This window comes from Ostrea edulis, chromosome 3 (genome assembly GCF_947568905.1).
Source record: "Ostrea edulis chromosome 3, xbOstEdul1.1, whole genome shotgun sequence".
Taxonomy (NCBI): domain Eukaryota; kingdom Metazoa; phylum Mollusca; class Bivalvia; order Ostreida; family Ostreidae; genus Ostrea; species Ostrea edulis.
Window position 1 is genome coordinate 69,430,437 of NC_079166.1, and position 22,784 is coordinate 69,453,220.

At 35.9% G+C, this 22,784-nt stretch overlaps 1 protein-coding gene across 3 annotated transcripts; it reads left to right on the top strand.

The window, feature by feature from the left end:
• Nucleotides 1–249: 249 nt before the first annotated feature.
• On the top strand, nucleotides 250–21,677 carry LOC125673248 (ovoinhibitor-like). Of its 3 annotated transcripts, XM_048909723.2 has the most exons (20): nucleotides 251–412; nucleotides 3,798–3,885; nucleotides 4,250–4,372; nucleotides 5,765–5,902; nucleotides 6,604–6,726; nucleotides 7,333–7,476; nucleotides 7,645–7,758; nucleotides 8,128–8,253; nucleotides 9,932–10,063; nucleotides 10,286–10,420; nucleotides 11,194–11,328; nucleotides 12,422–12,556; nucleotides 13,469–13,603; nucleotides 14,153–14,287; nucleotides 15,064–15,198; nucleotides 15,957–16,091; nucleotides 18,690–18,815; nucleotides 19,016–19,141; nucleotides 19,636–19,767; nucleotides 20,024–21,677. In XM_048909723.2, exons 1-20 carry the CDS (start codon nucleotides 340–342, stop codon nucleotides 20,079–20,081), a joined length of 2,448 nt encoding a protein of 815 aa, XP_048765680.2. In that variant the 5' UTR covers nucleotides 251–339; the 3' UTR covers nucleotides 20,082–21,677. The 3 variants fall into 3 exon arrangements, with proteins under 3 accessions (XP_048765682.2, XP_048765680.2, XP_048765684.2); XM_048909725.2 differs by lacking the exon at nucleotides 12,422–12,556 and having other exon boundaries at nucleotides 250–412; XM_048909727.2 differs by lacking the exon at nucleotides 11,194–11,328.
• The last annotated feature ends 1,107 nt before the right edge of the window (nucleotides 21,678–22,784 follow it).

The following is a 22,784-nucleotide window of genomic DNA, read 5'->3' on the forward strand; positions in this document are numbered from 1 at the left end:
ATTAATTTGAATGTCTTGAAAAGGAAAATGCGTCTGCGTGGGTGGAGAATTCGACCCACAAGCCGCTTGTTTCATGAATATCTACAAATCGTTCTGTGACTCACCTTCATGTAATTTTACGGAGTTGATATTTCCGTATTCTCACGGTCGTGACTACCTTAAACAAATACCCATCCTATAGATTTTATGGTGTTTTGCCACCTAACATACTCGTAAACTGATTTATTGTTACTGTCTTTTGCTATAAAATACCGATCGCTATTTATCTATAGGGGTGTCGGTGAATCCATGGTACAACACAAAGGAGATAATTTTTGATCAGTGTCAAATTTTCAAACGATGAAGATTTTGTTAATTTTACTGATTATCTGTATGACTTGTGTCGATTTTAGCATCAGCAAGAGAACAAAAGGTAAGAAAACATTTCCCGGATAAAGATCGGGATCGAGTGCCTGAAAAGTTTTGGTTAATTAACTTTTATTGAGAATTTTTCACTGATATGGAGACGTCACCGTTACATGCACTATACCTTTGAGCAGGGAGGGATCTTTATCGTGCTATACCTGCTGTGACACGGGACCTCGGGTTTTGCGGTCTCATCCGAAGGATCGCCGCATTTAATCGCCTTTTACGACAAGGAAGCGGTACCGAGGACCTATTCTAACCCGGATCCTCACGGGACGAAAAAAAAAATATAGTTAAAAAAAAATTAACTGTCAGTTTCAGCGTTGACTAAATGTTATATTAATGCAACTGTACATGTCACCAAAATTCAAACAATTGTGCAAATGGATCCAAGAAGTGATATTAAGTATATATTAGGTACGAAGAAAGAATAACTGTAAACCGGGTTCTATTGTACATGGAGCTTATTTTTTCAAAATATTTGATTTCATTTATCTTCGCAATTCGGCTGCATTGCGTTATTCTTTGGAAAAATTTCCCTGCTGAAGTGCACAGAAACTGAGACACTGTGACACAACACCGTGTCATATACAACCACACCGTGACATATACAACAACATCGTGACATATACAACCACACCGTGACATATACAACCACACCGTGACATACACAACCACACCGTGACATATACAACAACATCGTGATATACAACACCGTGCCATATACAACCACACCGTGACATATACAACCACACCGTGACATATACAACAACACCGTGACATATACAACAACACCGTGACATATACAACCACACTGTGACATACAACACCGTGACATCTACAACCACACCGTGACATATACAACCACACCGTGACATATACAACAACACCGTGACATATACAACCACACTGTGACATATACAACCACACCGTGACATATACAACAACACCGTGACATATACAACCACACCGTGACATATACAACCACACCGTGACATATACAACCACACTGTGACATATACAACAACACTGTGACATGTATTTGTGAAGCGGAGGAAATACAACCTTTCGCCTGTGTTCAATTTAGTGACAAATTCCCACTCCACCCACCTCCATAGTCTGTAAATAATGTACAATCATTTTTCATTGCGTTATTGTAATTTTCATTCATTACAAGTATACCTTTTCATGATGAACTTCATTCTGCATTGCTTACGTCATAGTATCACTCTTGCATTCCGTCAACCTTGAAATATTTTCCCAGTCCTATAATTATACAATACTATCATGTTGCAAGAGGCCCAACACCCACCCACTGATTCTCTCTCTCTCTCTCTCTCTCTCTCTCTCTCTCTCTCTCTCCTTGAGGCATATTTGGTGACATTTTATAAAATGCATGTATCTCTGCTGAGAAGCGAGAATCACATGTACATGTATTAAGTTAACTATTCCACTACATAGTTTCCGTTTACTTCATGTACAATACTCAGAGACGGATCTGAAAGGGGGAAAACAGGGTGGCACCCTCTCTTCGGATGGACTTTTTTCATAATGAAGATCGTTTGGGAGTCTTCAATCCTCTATTTTGGGGGATGGAGAAGGTAGATCCTTCAGTCGCAACTCCCTCCCCCATTTGAAATTACCTGGATTCACCCCTGTGTCTTCCAAAACCAATGCAATTAAAAATCAAAGTACGAAACGTAGAATGCACTCACGGGAGTCGAACTATTTCAAACATTCAAAGAACATCAACAACAAAACATAGGTTACTGTTACAGTTTATATCACAGTCCGCTGGTTGTTTGTTTTTATTATCATTATTATTTAAGAAAAATTGATACTGAGTTATTTTCACTAAATTTGCACTGTTAACATTTATGAAATGTCGAGTATAACTTAAATTTCAAGCCCTCTCTCAAATCAGGAATGAACTCGTTCATATTGTGCGGAGCGTGCCTTGATCAAGGAAAACAAACCTCGTGTGAATATATCTTTTCCGATCATTTTGTAAAAACGATCATGTTTATATCAGGCGCGGATCCAGAATTGTTTTCCAAGGGGGGGGGGGGGGGTCGAACCTTTTCACCAATCAAACCCGTGATATAACTCACTTTTCTTATAAATGGTTATATTGTACTTTTTTTTATCTTTGCAAATTCCAGTGGGGAGGGCGGGGGTCCGGACCCCCCGACCCCCCCCCCCCCCCCCCCCCCTAGATCCGCGCATGTATATAGTGTCCATACATGCGATTTGAGATAAGTCCTCTTCCATTTGTTTTAAATTTTAGCCTTTGAATGTAGGATTATATTATCTGGAGAATGTTTTCTGGGACAGCTAAGGTATTTAAAACAAAACGGGGATGTGAAGAGTCCCACACTAAAGTCCTATGTAATATACATGTATTAATGCACGCAGTTCGTTGTGGCCTAGGGAAGTTTAACAGAGTTAAGATCAACTCCCAAAAATCATGTCCAGATATTTAAGGCAAATTAATTTTAATGGAGGTGGGAGTAATTTTCGCTCTTTTTGTAGAATGACATTTTCGCTAGCCAAGGATTTACGGAGCGGATCGTAAACCCTTGGCTAGTAAAGATGGAAGAATGGGAATACCCGAATTCATATCAGCCCTCAATTAATGATGTAATGTAATATATTTATACAAGATACATGTAGTATGTGAAACGTAACGAAAATTAAAATAAAATAATGTACCTTACTATTGTTCTGAAATTTAACAACTTAACGAGTGAAACAGACATATTCTATCATCAGATATAAATCATATTAAACGGCAGTATAATTTTATTGGTGTTAACCTATTTTCAGTGTGGAGTGCAATAACAATGTCATGCTATTGACAAAGGGTCATTTGCGGTGAATCAAATCTACAAAATCTGATTTATATATAGATATCTTGACGAATAAAATAAACAGAGAGGAGGTCCATGTCTGTGATGAATGCACTATAACCATTGGAAGGGGATGTAAATGTCAGCGTGTGTGTGTGTGATACACGTGCATTGTGGGTAATTCTGTTTTTGTGGAGTACCGATTGTTATATAGTGATCTGTGGGATTTCTTAACAGTTACCTTTATAACCACAAATATCGCTGTAAAGAACATAATTTACTGCTTTTGTTATATCTATACATACGAATTCATATTCCCACTGTTTAACAAGAGAGTGACCTTCAAAACCCCTCAGAAATGCTTGTTCAAACTGCACAAAATTTGACAGGAATATATGACATTTCAAGCCGTACTGTAATAACTACACGTACACTATATCTATTCTTTGTATAGTTATTCCTATTGTTTAATATCATAGAATGAATTGACAAAATTTCAAACCATTTCGACTGCATAAGAATAATATCTATATATCTTCACAGGCAAAAATACAAGGTGTGACAAGAAAAGCGGCCCAGTTTGTGGTATAGATGACAAAACGTACAAAAATGAGTGTAAAGCTGTCAAGAAGTAAGTAGCTCAATAACTTACACGAATCATTGATGTCAAAGTGAAGACATGCTTGATACCATTCCCAATCTTAGTAAACTAATTTGCTCTGAAGATGGTTACGCTAAGGAATTGATAATAATGGTTACAAGCAAGACGAAAAATTTATAACCGTAAATTTTTTAAATCAGTTTATACATTGGTAAACTTCAATTCGGAAAGACGATAGAACGGTATGAAATCACGTTTCCTTTCTAATTCATTATACAACTGTCATATCTGTATAAAATGTTTCCTATATATATGAAATAGCCGGCAGTGCATTGTTATCCAAATATCAAGCATTTTTCGAAATGTTTATGAAACTCATTTCCAATTTTTCCAGGGGTATAACAATAGCATGCAACAAAACGTGTCCCTGTGGACCGTGTGTGTGTACAGCGGAGTATGCACCTGTCTGTACCAAAGGTGGGCAGACATTCAGTAACATGTGCGAGGCCAAGTGTGCGTAAGTGAACTACGATATACTGTTGTTACACGTGTCTCTCTATATCATCAGTAAGACGTGTGTAATGTTATTGAATGATCATACTTTAAGTTTGTATATATTACATGGCCATCACAAGTGCAACACACAAAATTGTCCAATGTATATCACGTGACCAACACAGGAAGTGTGACACACAGACAGACGCACGTCCCACAAGTACCGACACATAAAGAGTACGCAGCTTTGTTGATTGTCTTCTCTTTAGATGTTGCCTGTCTTACATTTCATCCCGGTAGTACATGTACGTACACGCGTTAAAGTATCTATACTTTGTGAATCATTATCTTTTTAGGCAGCCACTGCATTTTAATGTATCCTATGACGGTCTGCAGCAACCATGAACTATTAATAAATTTTGCATTAACGAATATAATTGCGTTTACTAATGCAAAAACTTATTAATGATGTATTACCATTAATGACAAATCTTTCGATAATGATTTTTTTCATTCGTCCTTTAATGATAAAGATTGAAATTGGAAAATATGCAGTGTCGTCAACTAATGGTAAAATTCATTATTAATAAACTATACACCTATAATGTAATACTATCGATTTCAATAATGAACGATAATATAATTAGTGGTCATGAATATATGTTCCTTCCTTAGTAAACACAAACGCATAACATTTGTCAATGCAGCGCTGATCAGGAATTAATTTGATATCGTGAATACGGAAGCGTATTAATGCCAATTAGACACTTATTTATTTTCCACATTCGATTCTGCAAAATTTACAAAATGTATCATTTAGTGGATTTTGTACGCTTTACGCCAAAAATGCACGTACTTCATGGAGCGTGTTAGACCTTCATAAAAGTATCCTAACGTGAAGCGTTGCTGTTCATGAAATCACATATTTTCAAAACTGAAATTTATTTTTTATGTTTTACATTTTACCTTCATTTCTGTAAGAATTCTCAGATGTAAAGATAGTCGTACTATATTTATCAAGATTCATACGCATATCATTCACATTTGTGAGGAAATTGCTTTCATTGTCATTGATAAAGATATCGAAGGTAAAAAGTTTGGAAATGTAAATATTTGAAAATGACAAGAAAGGAATGTCTCCTGAATTTTTATATCTTAATAATCAGACAATACTGTTTCTTTTAATTAGTTTATAATGAAAAGATACAGTACGCTTACTGGTACATTTTAATGTGCACAGTATAAAAGTTCCTGAAGAACTTTAATTTTTGTTGCCGTGACATTTTATACACATGATCATACTTTCTTCGAGGTTTCTAAGATACTACTATATTCATTCGAACATTTCACACGATCATGATTTTACTTTGCGTAAGAAACTTTGATGTATATCTTTATTCAATATGTTTAACAGGGGTCAAAAGGTGAAATGTGAAAATAAATGTCCTTGCCCAAAGAAGAACCGATGTGATCGATGTTTGAAAAAGAAACCAAAAGCATTGTGCGGAAAGGACGGGAAAACTTACATAAACAAATGCATGGCAAAGTGCAGGTAGTGAACTATTCCTATGGTTTCTACTTATTGAAGTTAAGTGAAAATAAAGTAGCACATCTATAAGAATGTGTATATGAAATCCGTTACAGCAAAAGAAATAAAAAAATATCATTTACTAAGTGCAAAAACAGGTCAAATACCTGTATAGATATAGGGCTCATGGCGGGTGTGACCGGTCGAGAGGGGGTGTTTATTCCCCCTAGGGCACCTGACCCCATATCTGGTTTATCCAGGGGTCCGTGTTTGCCCAACTCTTTATTTTGTATTGCTTTTAAAAGGAACTATGAGATTGATCACTGTTTGTTATCTTCACTTTTCATGAATAAAAAACGGATAGGCCTATGCTGAATTCAAACAAAACGAAACAAAAATGGAAAATATAGAATACATAGTGCAAATAAGCGATAAAATTCAACAGTGGATATGAATACAATATAACAAGATAAAAATATCTGATATACCTTGGAAATGTGTCACTATGCCATTACATTTATACGAACCAAGATCCTCATTCTCCCTCTACCCCCACCCCCAGTCTTTATGGAAGGAATACAATGAATTACCGTATTTCACAAAAGCAAAATTATCACGTTTTTGAAGTACTAAGTAACCTTTAAATTCATCACGACACAGTGTTGAATACCAAAGATTTTGAATATTTTTTTTTTTTTTTCTTTTTTATATTTCTTCCTTTACAGTGGTCAGTCTATTCAATGTAAAGGTCAGTGTCCCTGTCCGACCTGTGACTGTTCAAAACCCAGGACGCTGTGTCAGACTGACAAGAAAATGTTTCCCCTGACGAAATGTCACGATCCTTGCAGGTAATGTTTAATTTGTATCTCAGTATGTCTAGAAAAATTTCTTTCGCACCTTTTTTAAGACAGGGTCATACGCACGTGTCGGGAGAGATTCTTTACATCTTCCAATGACATGAGTGGTGTGCAATACACGTACGTCTTCGCTGTTTGTTTTCATTCCTCATTACATGCAGTGTGACGCGAAAATAACCATTTAAATTGACATAACAGCCTATACCTTGATAGGAAAGAACAGCAACATGTCTGGGTTGTGTGATCCCGTGGGGATCCGGGTTAGAATAGGTCATCAGTACCCCTTGCTTGGCGTAAGAGGCGACTAAATGGGGTGGTCCTTCGGATGAGACTACAAAAACCGGGGTCCCGTGTCACAGCAGGTGTGGCACGATAAGGATCCCTCCCTGCTCAATGGCCATAATCACCGAGCATAGGCCTAAATTTTGCAGCCCTTCACCGGCATTGGTGACGTCTCCATATGAGTGAAATATTCTCGAGAGGGACGTTAAACAATATTTAATGAACCAATCAATTTAGGTTGTGTGTCATACAGGATATGACAACAGTTGAAGCAACTGTGTGCGATTCCCGATAATACTAGCATTTGTCTTCAAGGAAACAATGCAAAAAGATTTGGAAGAAAATGAAGAAGAACAAAAGACGTCGCCATTCTAAGAGATGTAAATGTAAAAAGAACAGACGTCCTGTTTGTGGATCAGATGGCGTAACCTATGGCAACAGTTGTATGGCGCGGTGCAAGTAATTTTTTATTTTATTGGAGTCGTTTTACAATCCAACGTAAACGTTATATTCTTTCTTGAATATACTCTTATTTCCGATTTGTCATTGTATAGTTGAAAACAGTGCTAGCTATGAAAATACTGCAAATATGAATATGAATGATTTCTGTGCTATTATTCTATTTAGACGGGTGAAAATCGTCAGTCAGGGTGAATGCCCCTGTATATGTCCATTGACATATATCCCTGTCTGCACTTCGAACAACAAAACGTATGACAACGACTGCTCAGCAAAATGTCAGTAAGTCAGAATTGAAATTTAAATTACATGAAATCAACATTATATCTTACAAATTAAATCCCATAAGACATAAAGAACTATCACTGATAAAGCCGTGATCGCAATACATTATTCTAAATTTGGGCATTTAACTAACAGCTGCCGATCTCTCTCTCTCTCTCTCTCTCTCTCTCTCTCTCTCTCTCTCTCTCTCTCTCTCTCTATATATATATATATATAAAGTACAGAACATTTCACTTTATTTGGATACCCACTTCCGCCCCTACCCGTGGTAGAACTCACGACCCGAGGAACCAAATCTCCTAGCAGCATGTAACAAGCATATATACCTTAAAAGGCTTTCTGAATTTCTTTTATTTGCCGTACTAGGAAACAGACGATTGCTTGTGACGGTCAGTGTCCTTGCAAAGAATTGAAACCATGTCCTCGAATATTTCTACCTGTGTGTGGAGCCAATGGACAGACTTATGATAATGAATGCCTCGCAGGCCAAGCGTAAGTGTGAAATAGAGGGGATGACTGGAAGATAAATATCATATTCTCTTGGAGAGTGTTGAAGAATCTTAAAACATTTTCCGAGACATGTCCTGCTTAGCAGTCGCTGTTATGAATAATTCATGCATTTAACAGACTTAAGCTTTCGACTGCTTGGCATGACAGGGAATGTCTTAAGATATGATTTCATCATTGGTGATCTTTTGATTTTAGTGTTATGTGCTACTTCTCGTAAAGTCGTAGTATTAGTTGCTATTTTTTCACGTCGTAGTCGTACATTTTAACAACTGTGCGCCTAAAATAATAAAATTATATTTAAGCACGTATTTAAAGTTCTATGTTTTCTTTAAATATGTACGTGCATTCTTATGTTTCAATGAGTGACGTCACTCGTACTGCGTATGCGAAGAGCCTGCAGTTATTGTTGGATTTGCTAGAATTTTTGTTTTCATTATGAGACAAATATCACGATGTTTACAGATTAACATCATATCTACCAAACCTTTGAATTTGGCATCGCTTTTAGATATTAAACTGTTGTAGTTTTTATATGGATCATACTTTGTTTGCAATTTTAAGTCAGTCTCTGCTATTGCCGGTTTTAGTGGACAAACTCTTTCATGTCAGTCTCTATATTGCCTGTTAAAGTGTTTAATCGAGTATGCAATTATATGCCAATCTCTGTTATTGTCGGATAAAGTGTTTAAGTGGTCAGACAATGTTCTACCAGTCTCTGTTATTGTCGGATAAAGTGTTTAAGTGGTCAGACAATGTTCTACCAGTCTCTGTTATTGTCTGATAAAGTGTTTAAGTGGTCAGACAATGTTCTAGCAGTCTCTGTTATTGTCGGATAAAGTGTTTAAGTGGTCAGACAATGTTGTGCTAGTCTCTGTTATTGTCTGATTAAATGTTTAAGTGGACTGACAATGCTATGGCAGTGTCTGCCATTGCCTGTTAAGGTGGGCAGATAATTTCACGTTTAAAGTTAGCGTTTCGCAAATTCTATGGTCGTCATAACGATCTAGTTTGCCAATACAACCTATCATTGGGTCAAATGTTGTCTGACGTGTTTCATACCGATTTTTAGACCGTTCTCGCCACACTGATTTTGACTACGAATAACTCCGTTTAACTGATGAAGAAATAGGGCTCACGGCGGGTGTGACCGGTCGACAGGGGATGCTTACTCCTCCTAGGCAGCTGATCCCACCTCTGGTATATCCAGGGGTCCGTGTTTGCACAACTATCTATTTTGTATTGCTTATAGGAGTTATGAGATTGATCACTGTTCATTATCTTCACATTTCATGTCAGTTAATGCTATAACCTGTTAAAGTAGACAGACAATTCTGTGTGTCGATTGTTTCTACTTACTTCAGTAAATAGATAATTACATGTCAGCTGTCTTATTTCCTGTTTCAGTGGACTTTGTTCTTTATATTAGTCTATATCATTGCCTATTTTAATGGGCATATAACTCCATATTAGTCTATATTATTGCCCATTTTAGTGGACTTATAACTCTATTAATCTATGTTATTGCCTATTTTAGTGGACTTATAACTCTATTAATCTATGTTATTGCCCATTTTAGTGGACTTATAACTCTATTAATCTATGTTATTGCCCATTTTAGTGGACTTATAACTCTATTAATCTATGTTATTGCCTATTTCAGTGGACAGACTATGGCATGTTTAGGAGAATGCCCATGTCGACGGGTACCATTGCTTCCTTGTCCAAAAATATTGATGAAAGTCTGCGGGGGTGACGGCCAGACTTATAATAACGATTGCTTAGCAAAACAAGCGTAGGTGACCTTTTCATCTAATAATATGATAGGAAAATCTTTTCATCTAAATAATTATTTTCCTCTAATACATCAACAGAGATATGTATGTACATTTCAACTTTCTGCACATGTTCTCGGTTTCATCTTTGATAATACAGTAAATATTTGAAATTTAGTTAGAGTTTCAAAATGATTTATAAATTATATATACATGTAAAAGGTCGTTGAATTATACTACAGTGGTCAAAAAGTAATCTGCAACAGGGAATGCCCATGTGCTGAAGGAGGTAATTTGAGACCATGTCCTCGGATTATGTTGCCAGTCTGTGGAGAAGATGGAAAAACTTACAACAACGACTGCCTATTAAAACAAGCGTAAGGCACAGTGTATAAGCAACTGTATGTTCATTTACAACATTATGTACGGATTATTTCAGTCACGATAAGTCTTGTTCAAAATTCGTAATAGAGTATTTCTCTTAAAAATGTAGATGTTTAAGTAATGCTCAAATGAACATAAATGCTCGTTGAAATACTCCGTCAGCTGTTGTGAATATAATATGAAGAAGCATTTACTATTCATCTTTCAAAATTACTCCATGAACGGTGAAGATAACGAACAGCGATCAATCTCACTCCATCTACTGACTGTCTAGTTAGGCATTTTGTCTTGTTCAGTAAAAGTTTATAATCGTGCACCTTAATGCAAGTTAATATAATTGATGATGGTTTTCTACTGTTATAATCAATTATTCTCAAATATTCGTTTACATTCGAAATCTTATTAGCGATGGAGTTTGCTATTATAAGGTCCCTAACAACAAAATAATTGAGCTGGTCAAGAAAACTATCATTGTTCGATATCGTCACCTTTTCTAAACGAACGGAAATGTAATACATGCATTTAACAATGTCTCCGCGAAAACAATCTTCAGGAACGATGAAAAGAATTATCAAAGTCACATGATTAATATTCAATTGAATTCATCAGTATCACAAGATCACATACTCTACATGGAAGAATCATATTCCTTGTGGTTTTCATAGGAAACATTTTTATACCAACTTAAGACATTGATAGTTGGATTCACCCTTGATGTCTGAATGTACAAACTGAAAAGGGTCTCATGAATTTAAATACGTTTCAGTGGCCAGATAAGAAAATGCAATGGGGAATGCCCATGTACTGACGGAGGTAATTTGAGACCATGTCCTCGGATTATGTTGCCAGTCTGTGGAGAAGATGGGAAAACCTACAACAACGACTGTCTATTAAAACAAGCGTAAGGCATAGTCTGTAAACGACTGTTCGTTCATTCCAAGGACTCTACGTTCTATACAATTTGTTTTAGTAATGGCCAATGACTGTTGTTCACAATTAGAAGAACAGTTTAGTCAGGATCGCAGATGTACCAAATCTTGCTTTTATGTGGAAAAAAACTCTTAAATGATCGTAGCAAAACTGCGACCAGTTGCTGTGGAGTTTTCTTAAGTTTTAATTCCTGCAACTGGCACCTTCTTTGGGACATTATTTCAGTAACGTCGCGAATCTGTAAACAAATCGAAGTTAGTTTTTTACACGGTGTAGATAATAACAAAATAAAGGTAACGAACAGTGATCAATCTCATAACTCCTATAAGGATTACAAAATTAAAAGTTTGACAAATACGGATCCCTGAATTTATCAAAGGTTGGTTAAGGTGCCTAGGAGTAGTAAGCACCCCCGTCGACGGTCACTCTCGCTTTGTGCGCTATATCTTGATCGCCAATGATCTGGTAAATGGAGTAATCCGTAATCAAAATCTGTGTATAAAGAACGGCCTAAAATAGGTATGAAACATGCCATACATCATTTTACGCAATGACGGGTAGTATTGACAAACCAAATCGTTATAACAAGTAAAACTAGAAATGCAAATCAGAAGCTCAATGTTACAAATGTAAATATTTTGATTGATTGATTGACTATTGTTTAGTCGAGAATATTTCACTCATATGGAGACTTAACCACTGCCTGTGAAGGGCTGCAGAAAAATGTAGGTCTATGCTCGGTGCTTATGGTCATGGAGCAGGGATTTTTATCGTGTCACACCTTCTGTGACACGGACCCTCGGTTTTTGCGGTTTCATCCGAAGGACCGTCCCATATATAGTCCCCTCTTACGACAAACAAGGGGTACTGATGACCTATTCTAATCCGGATCCCCATGGGATTATTCAATTTGAAATGTCGATGTTTGATGATGGTCCATGAGGGGATGTAAGTTAGGTAATATGCTCCTGATGTCATCCTTAATGATGCAGTAGAAATATGAATATCAATTAACGAATTGAAAGAGGTAATTCTGTTCAAACAATCGACCGAAACCATTTCAGTGGGCAGATAAGAAAATGCAACGGTGAATGCCCATGTACTGACGGAGGCAATTTGAGACCATGTCCACGGATTATGCGGCCCGTTTGTGGAGAAGATGGGAAAACTTACAACAACGACTGTCTATTAAAACAAGCGTAAGTCACAGGGTATAAACGTCTGTACGTTCATTTACAGGTCCCTACATTTTGTAAGATTTATTTCAGTAAGGATCGATGACTTCTTTACAATTAGATGGGTGATTTAGTAAGGCTTTCGAAGGTGCAAAAACAATGACTGTCTTTTAAAACAAACGCAAGGCATGGTGTTTTAATGGATATGCATTGATTTGTAAGATTCTACAATTGGTGCATTCATTCAGTAGTGTTGAATTAATGGTGGAATAGTTTAGGCTGGACATATATACATGTATATACAATGACTTGTATACTAAAATTAACGTAAATGACCGTTAAAACACTCGGTCAATTGTCGAAGATATAATTTGAAGAATAAACAAATAACATTTATCCTTGAGCACTATTTCTATTTATCAATATTTTATTTTGGCCTATTGTCTTCTTAAGTAGAATCTCAAACTGAACAACTCATATTTACCTATTTGTTCTTTTTGGACTGTATAGGAGATTGATCACTGTTCGTTATCTTCGCCTTTCATATATGACTAGGGATGGAATGCATTTTGATAATTATTCTCAATATTCGCACATATTCAATCCCCCGGTTTTTATCCTGTAGCTAACAATACCCCTTAACATCCAAATGTTTGAAGAGAAATTATTCTTTCTAGAGAAGTGGAAATGTAATATTTAGCAATTTTACAATGTGAAAAAATCTACGGAGACGATGTTTAAAACTAACGTAAGTCACATAATTTATATGATATTCAATTAAAAGGGTAACTTATTTGATACGAAAGAATAATGATTTTTGGGAATTCTATACTAGTTATACTTTCATCCTTGATGATTGCAATTTCATTAAATCCAACCATGCATAGAATCTAAAAATGATATTTTGTATGAAAACGACTGTATCACTTTTTTCAGTGGCCAGATGAAAAAATGCAACGGAGAATGCCCATGTACAGATGGAGGTAATTTGAGACCATGTCCACGGATTATACTGCCAGTTTGTGGAGAAGATGGAAAAACCTACAACAACGACTGTCTATTAAAACAAGCGTAAGGCATAGTGTATGGACGACTGTACGTTCATTTACAGGGCCCTACAGTGTACATTTTGTACGATTTATTTCAGTAATGATCAATGACTAGTGCCCTGTTTGAAGGGTAGGTTAGTCAGGATTGCATATCTTCAAAAACTTGCTTTTATGTTCACAGAAAACATAACTGCTCGTAACAAAACTACTATCAGTTAACGTGGAGTGTATCTGAATATTGGACTGGTAGCTTTTTTTCGGAAACGTTAATTCCTGCATCTGACATCTTCTTTATGTCTTTATTTCAGTAATGATGCGAATCTGTAACCACTCGAAATTACCTGGCAGCGTTTTACACTGCCGAGTTAATAAAACTAGAACCGGAAATCAAACACTCAATTTTACAAACAAGGAATTAAATGTAAAGTAATGTTCTATGAAGGCCCATCGGGGAATTTAAGTTAAGTTGTATGATCCTGGTGTCATCCCTGATAACACAGTATAAATATGAATATCAAGTACGAATCGAAAGAGATAATTCTCTTCAAGCACTTGATCAAAACCATTTCAGTGGCCAGGTAAGAAAATGCAACGGAGAATGCCCATGTACTAACGGAGGTAATTTGAGACCATGTCCTCGGATTATGCTGCCAGTCTGTGGAGAAGATGGGAAAACCTACAACAACGACTGTCTATTAAAACAAGCGTAAGTCACAGTGTATAAATGATTGTACGTTCACTTACAGGGTCCTACATTTTAAAAGATTTATTTCAGTAACGACGAAACGTGGATTAGTTAACGCTGGACGTATATATATATATATATATATATATATAATAAAATGAACGTAAATGACCGTTAAAACACCCGGCAGTTGACGTAGATATAACATGAAGAATATGGAAAATAAACAGACAACATTTATCCTTCTATTTATCAATTCTTTATTTCAGCATACTGTCTCCTCATTTAAAATCCCAAACCTGTGAACAACTCGTACTTACATAACTGTCCTTTTCGGACTGTGTGGGTTATATGACTAGGGATGGAAATGTATTGTGATAATTGATTATTCTCAATATTCGCACATATTCCATCCTCCAGCTATTAAACTGTTGCTGGTTAAGTCTTGTTTAATACCATTAAACGTCCAAATGTTTCAGAAATTATCTTTCTAAAGGAAACGAAATGCATTATTTAGCATTTGAATTTTGTGGAAAAAAAAGATATCTAGGGATGATGGGCAGAAGTAGCGTAAATTGCATATTTGATATTCAATTAAAATCGTATAAATAAAATGAAATGAAAATATAACAGGATCACTGAATCATTGTTTTTGAGTTTATATCTGTGAATTCTATACGAATTTAGGAATTGGTAGATAGCTCCATCCTTGATAACTGCAATTTCATTAAATCCAACACCATGTGCAATCTCAAAGTCATATTTTGTATGAAAATGAATATTTAACTAATCAATAGTGGCCAGACAAGAAAATGCAACGGAGAATGTCCATGTACAGATGGAGGTAATTTGAGACCATGTCCACGGATTATGCGGCCAGTTTGTGGAGAAGATGGGAAAACCTACAACAACGGTTGCCTATTGAAACAGGCGTAAGATACATTGCATGAATGGTTGTACGTTCATTTGCAAGATTTTGTACGGTTTATTTCAGTAACAATGAGTCTTGCCCTCTAGTAGTACAAATGTTTACGCAGGACTGTAGATGTACAAAAACATGTTTTCATGCTTAGAGAAAATATAAATGACTGTACCGGAACAAGACAGAAAGATTGAAATAAATCGTAAAGAAAAGAAAATTGAGAGTAGGGCAAACACGAACACCTGGAAAACTAAAGGTGAAATCGAGTAGGCATCCCCTGTTGACCGGTCACACTCACGGCGAGCCATATAGCTTCCTCAAGTAAACGGAGTAATCCGTAGTCAAAATTAGTATGTAAAGAGTGGTCTAATAATTGAAATGAAACACGTCAGACAGTATTCGATCTGATGACGTATTCCCTCGCAACTGTGTTCCGTATAAGGGCCATAAAGTTTTTTAAAATGCTTACTTTAAACGCACATGTTGAAAACCCTTGTAACATCACCGCAATTGTCAGAAGGCTGCTTTGATTTAAGGATTCTTCATACAAAGAACATGTTCTTGTGAAACAAATCAGTTAAGAGAGGGTGATATGGAATATTGCTAAATAATAATGGGAATTTGACGATGGAGCTGTCATTCCGTCGGTCATAGAGTTGACTTGTTAGTTTGCCGCTAACGTCTTTGATAATAAAGATCCAAATATGAAGCAGCTATAAAAGACGTGATGCTATTTTGTGTGTAAATCATTATTCAACTGCTTTTCAGTGGCCAGACAAGAAAATGCAACGGAGAATGTCCATGTACAGATGGAGGTAATTTGAGACCATGTCCACGGATTATGCTGCCAGTTTGTGGAGAAGATGGAAAAACCTACAACAACGACTGTCTATTAAAGCAAGCGTAAGGCTTAGTTTTTGAACGACTGTACGTTCAGTTGCAAGTTCCTCTGGTGACAAAGAATGGTTTCAAATCAAGTATCCATCAATTATTTTTCCTTACAAATGAGATCTAATATATGAGATGGTGTGTGTAACTTAGATTTGTTTTGATGACGAGGAGCTTTTATGTGGAAGCAGGCATGCAATATGTAATTTCAAACTGTAAAGTGCATGTTGCCAGTCCTAGCTGTAAGGCAAAATTTAAACATTAAGGGAAGTTAACGTCATTACACGGCGATGGAATAGGTTAAGAAAGAGATGAATCGATAGCTACATCTAACCTAACATGGCCTTCTATGATAAAAACTTTGATATGGTTATCAACACTTTACACAGAAATGGGTAAGTGAAATGGTAGAAACGGCGAAAAATTTGATATGGTAAAGGGATACACGTTCTCTGAAACTTATGACATATTTTGCACACATATCTTAAGGAATCCCGTAGTTTTCATTTACGATACTGGGCTTTACGGCTTAAACATATACTGTATGTTGAGAAAAATCAATAACAGGTGATTAAAACCCTTTCACGTTGTAATTGATTGACTATTCGAATACTGAGGAATTGATCCATATCGTGTTATATGCATTTACGGAAACAAATCTTTCAGTATTCAAATTGAGTTTTGAATATAGGATTTATGCTTTAGTAGATGTTTCCCATAATGTTTGGTATAGGAAGTTGAAATAGATTCACCCCTCCCCCACCCAAATAAAAATCCATCAAAGTCTTGTTTAGCAATTGTCTAAAAGTTTGGTTGACAGTATATATAATTCTGATATCTTTTTAAACTTCTGGTGAATGGAATGTTTTTTATGACTCGTCATTGTACATATTCTACTCGTCAATCCTCACTACACATGTTACAAATTTTCTTTGGAAAATGATGCACTGAAAGAATCGACTATTTTCGAACGTATCAAATAAACTGGAATATTGATAAAATATCTAATTACTTGAACTGTATTTTACATGTAAGAATATAACTGGAATTATTCTCTGGTGTCTTATATGTATAGTGTTGTGTATCTGTGGATATGCAATGCTATACTTCACAGGTCTAATGTGTATTCTTTCGTAATGCATATGGCATAACCGGAAAAGTAAGTTCATGTACAATTGGATGTCGCTCTCAACTATAGTAAGTATCATAGTGATACTTTAGCAACCGTGTTTTAAAAATGATTGTTCAAAGTCAGTAAATTATAAACATCATTAAAGGTCATAACGCGTGCAGTAGCATTGCAGATAGGAGGCATATTACTTGAAAGATATTATAATTACAAATATTTGTCATGGTCAAAGATAGTTCAGTGCTTCAATTGTCGTAAATTTTATGACTGATTTGTGATCAAAGAAGCAGTCATTTTGCTAAAATAAAACAGAAATTATTACAAAAGGAGACTGCCCGTCATTGCGTTTCTAAGACCCATTAATCATAACCTCCATAGAAGCATGGGTATAATGAGAACATTATGAAAATTAATTTTCTTCTTGGCATTCCAAAACAAGCGATTGACTGAACAATGTGTCCAGGTTTTTGTATTCTAATGATGTTTGTACATGCTGTTTGGCAATAACTTTTATAGTAATGTGTTTTATCTTCTAATACTTTAGCAAGCGAGGGGGTCAGGCTGTGCAAGATAAAAAAAAAATGCCCATGCTGTAGACCTACGCCACGCCTGTAAAAGACCATTCAGACACTGTACAGTCACTGTTTCAACGTACATGTATAATAAAAAAAATTCTCATTGAAATATATCGGTATATTAATTGTATTCTAGATAATCTCACCATTGAAAGTCATTTGAAATATGCTTCAAATGAATCACATTGAATTATGTGGAATCTTTTGTAGACATAGTGATAATCCCTCCTATATTCAATTTCATTCATATATCGATCTCATATATCCCAGTGGAATCCACATAGTCTTCCCATATCTTCATATTTCGATGTTTTATTGAACACAAACGTTAACGTTAAACTAGCAACTCAACTTTATAACAAATGGCTTCAGCTTCTACATCGTTAACTTTTGATAATTATGTAGCAATATTTCATTATCGCATGCATAGGATGGTGTTTATGTCTCGCAATTCATTCGATATTCGAGAACATGTTCTGCTTAAATTGAGACTGGCTACTGACAAATAAGCTGACGTTACAGGGATTTCAGTTGTCTTGTTTGCAGTCAACAATTCGCCATTACATAGTTGGTATAATGATCTCATTTGGAAATGCAACCTGTCATTAGACAGAATGCTGTATATCGTGTTTATATTAATTGTTAGGCCGTTCTTATATATCGATTCGACTACTGATTACTCCGTTCACATGACCAAGATAGGGGGTTCATGGCGGGTGTATTTGTATTGGTGTTAATTTCTTTTTAAATTTAGATATCACATAAAAATGACTCTCTGATTTAATACAGTTCTTTGTAATATGAATAAATGTTTTATATATCTTATTTCAAAAATGTAGTTTGCACAGTATTTCTTGTGTCCACTCATAATGCATGGCTAATGAAGTTGCACCTTAATTTTTTTTAAAGAAATGTGACCATTGCATGCAACGGAACTTGTCCATGCAAGAAAGGCTGTGCATGCCCATTCATATTAAGACCTGTCTGTGGTAAGGATGGAGTTACGTATGACAACGAATGTGGGGCAAGATGTGCGTAAGTGTCTCAGATGATTTCAAAATAAATACCATAAATCCATGTTGAATATGGAAATCTAACAACTAATTCGTTTGCTTGGAAATAATAAATACACATGAGGCATGTACGTGATACAAATGCAGCAATTGAATAAATCAAAATTCCAAAACATGCTGTTTTTATAATGACATATAACTTCCAAATACGATGACTTACAGATCACAAAGTATAGATTGTCAAGGGGAATGTCCATGTCGGAAGAGTTGCGCATGTCCATACATACTTTTGCCTGTCTGTGGAATGAATGGTCAAACATACGACAACGAATGTTCAGCTAAGTGCGAGTATGGAAGATTACATATAATCGTTCTGCATGTTTTCAATATATGCTGAGAACATGTGATTTCATAATGCTTTGTGAATTTAACTTAGTTTTTCTTTGAACAAACATAGAAACAACTTTCTTTCAGTTTTTGAAAGCATATACTATGATGCACTTTAAGGCTCTTCACGCCGGCATATTGAATGTATAGCGCGTTAGAGCTTCAAAATACATGTATAGATCTATCTGTTAAGTAGCTCTCCATTGAATAGGCCGGTGTGAATGGCCTCTGGGTGCATTGTATACCCAAACATACACTTTGAAAACTGAAAGACATCTATCTGTTTCTTTGAAGTCATAATGATCAATTCGGCTAAACATTTGAAATAAGATCAGCACTATGTGTGAATACGCTTATCGTAAATAGTACAACACTGGTTTACTAATAAAATGCAATTAAAATGATTAATATGTAACTAAAGAAAATGTGAATACTTGTGATTTTTTTTTTATCAGTGGGACAACTAAACAATGTGATGGCTCGTGTCCGTGTCCGGAGAGTCCAGCGTGTAAATGTCCACGCTTTATCGACCCTGTGTGTGGAAACGACGGTGTAACATACGGCAATGAATGCCAAGCGCGCTGTGCGTAAGTAGCTAACATCAGAGTTTGGTTATAGAATAAATTTAACACTGATTTCTGGTTGTGCCCTTTCTGATGTTAATCGGTTTAGACAACGCACAAGAGGATTTCTGCGATCATGTGGTGGGTGAAAAAACCAAAATTAAATCTGAATCTTGTCAGTAAGTAATGTGAAACTAATGAATGTTGTCAGCGAAATGATTAAACAGAAACATCGAAGCGCTTTATGTTACTTAGTTCTACTTTGTGTTTAAATTTACAGCAGCCAGCAGGTGGCGTGCAAAGGAGACTGTCCATGTTCACCTACCATTTTGGCTTAAAGCACAGCAAACATCTATGTCCAGCCAAAACTGTTAACATTCAACTTGTCTGTGAAATGAATGTATAAGTGTTTATATTTTATAACTATCACAAGATCTTGAATGTATGCATCTAGCGTGTTATAAATTAACAATCAAATTATGAAAACTATGTCATACATGTACAGGTACAAAAAATGTATATTCTTATTATGTGAATCATAGATGAAATGCCAAACGCATTTTTCTTAATTACAAGGCGCAAGATAATACACGTGACCATAACTGATTTGTGAACAATATATAGAAGAATGAGTATGTGGATGTCGTGTTTAAAAGTTAAAAGATAAATAATTTCTACAATTAAGAGAGTATTTTGAATTTCAATAAAACAAATCTTACAATCCTGGTAAAATATTCACTTGTTCGTGTCCTTCATTGAAAATTGTATTACTGAAAGCAAAGCTCTACGATTGTCATTGTACAAATATTTTCAGGATACTGAGAGGTTACTAAAACTATTGCTTCTTCGCATAAAGTTCTTTATGATTTAAATGCACCGCGCAAACTCAGTACACTGTACTTTTTGTCGGAATTTCGTAAGTTTACATGCTACCAATCATCGTTTTGAAAACCGCTGTTAACATTAGAACCATACTGCCAACTGTGGTACTTGTAGACCACCTTCCAAAATCAGAAGAAATTACCGATTTGATATGAATCATAAATCAATTTTCTTTAATATCAACAAAATTAATACCGTATAGCGGGATTTTTTCGCGGGATTATAAGTTTGGAATATTTGAGCGGTTAGATAGCTTTCCGCCAAGTTTTCACTCGCCAAATATGCAACCAAGTGCAACTCCAGTATTTGTAAGAGACACAAAGCTTCCCTATCCACCAAAATTTATTCCTCTAAAATTATTACCATACCTTTCAGCCAGCAAATCGCCAAATTTGAGACCCGCGGAAAAAAACCCGCTATACGGTAGTACATGTAGTATGTACATAACTGTGTGTTCCTTTTTCGAAAGAGTATTAAGAATGGGTTCTTGTCATAATTCAGACAAAGTAAATGATGTGTACAAGCGTTTAAAGTCAGCATTTCGCAAATTCTATGATCGTTATAACGATCTAGTTTGCCAATACAACCTAGCATTGGGTCAAATGCTGTCTGACGTGTTTCATACTGAATGTTAGGCCGTTCGTTGCACACTGATTTTGACTACGGATAACTCCGTTTACCTGATCGGGATATTAAACTCACGGCGGGTATGACCGGTCGACAGGGAATGCTTACTTCCCCTAGGCACCTGATCTCATCTCTGGTGTGTTCAGGGGTCCGTGTTTGCCCAACTATCTATTTTGTATTGCTTGTGGGATTTATGGGATTGTTCACTGTTCGTTATCTTCACCTTTCATGTGCTGAATGTACGTGTATTTCCAACATTTATGAGTCAAATGCGTCATAGAGTCATATTACTTTTTCTTACTTACAGTTGTAACATTCAATGTTTATGGGGACTACTAGTGTATTTTCTTACTTACAGTTGTAACATTCAATGTTTATGGGGACTACTAGTATATTTTCAATGAATAAACGGCTTAATAAGATATCACTTTAGTCCCTCGTTTGTAAAATCTTAAAGTACTAGTGTGTCAGTAGAACACAATGAAAGCAAGTAAACGTTTTCAAAACCATAGAAATGAAGTCTTTATCTGACAAAAGTTAGAGGGTCTATTACAGTTTTATATTTACCTGAGCCTGCTACCCCTCTGGGGGCCGTTTTGAATGTCCTACTCAATCTGATATCCTTACTTTATCGCATGTCAGTTTCAGAAACGAATTGGGCCTAGGTCTACATGTTATTTGCTGACGAGAAAGTTGTGATTTTAGAGTAAACTAGATTTATTTTGAAAATATAATAGATATGTATCTTGATGTTAATGGATTATATCAACTGAATTGAATACACATTCCAAGAAAACTATACATACATGTAAGTGGAATAGGATCAACTTGTCTATACATGCTTGTTTACATGTGTATCGATCCTGGAATGCATATGCTTGATTGACAAATATTCGTCAGTCATTTATAAAATTATTTTGCAGCATATATCAATTTTTATGATTAACAGATATCAGTTATCGACTTAATTGTTGAGTTACAAATCACGAAGTGCAAGGGCGATGTGTATCAAGTTCCCCATAATAAGTGTGTCCAGGGGTCATGTTTGTCAGATCCCACCTCTGGTGTGTCCAGGAGTCCGTGTTTGTTATATCCAACCTCTGGTGTGTCAAGGACGTCCGTGTTTGTTAGATCCCACCTCTGGTGTGTCCAGGAGTCCGTGTTTGTTAGATCCCACCTCTGGTGTGTCCAGGAGTCCGTGTTTGTTATATCCCACCTCTGGTGTATCCAGGGGTCCGTGTTTGCTCAACTCTTTATTTTGTATTCTTTGTGGGAGTTATGCGATTGATCACTATTCGTTATCTTCACATTTCATGTGTATGGATTTCCCCATAAGTAGATTATCTCCATCATGCATAGATCTTACCCTTATACAAATTTGACTGCACTTTTTTGGCACTCTGTTTTTCCCTAGAATATCCCTTACAAGTTTATTGTTATTTCGGATTTCAAACATTTCCGTTGAGTATAATAATAATAACAATATGCTTTATTTATCCAGGATAACACAAATTAGTATATAGCTAGTTTCC

What these genes read in the sequence shown, in the direction of transcription:
- LOC125673248 (XM_048909723.2), top strand. Translation starts at nt 340, where the DNA reads ATGAAGATTTTGTTAATTTTACTGATTATCTGTATGACTTGTGTCGAT. An exon ending in GACTGTCTATTAAAACAAGC is followed by an intron (nt 13,604 to 14,152) that starts GTAAGGCATAGT and finishes AAACCATTTCAG; the next exon opens with TGGCCAGGTAAGAAAATGCA. An exon ending in GACTGTCTATTAAAACAAGC is followed by an intron (nt 14,288 to 15,063) that starts GTAAGTCACAGT and finishes ACTAATCAATAG; the next exon opens with TGGCCAGACAAGAAAATGCA.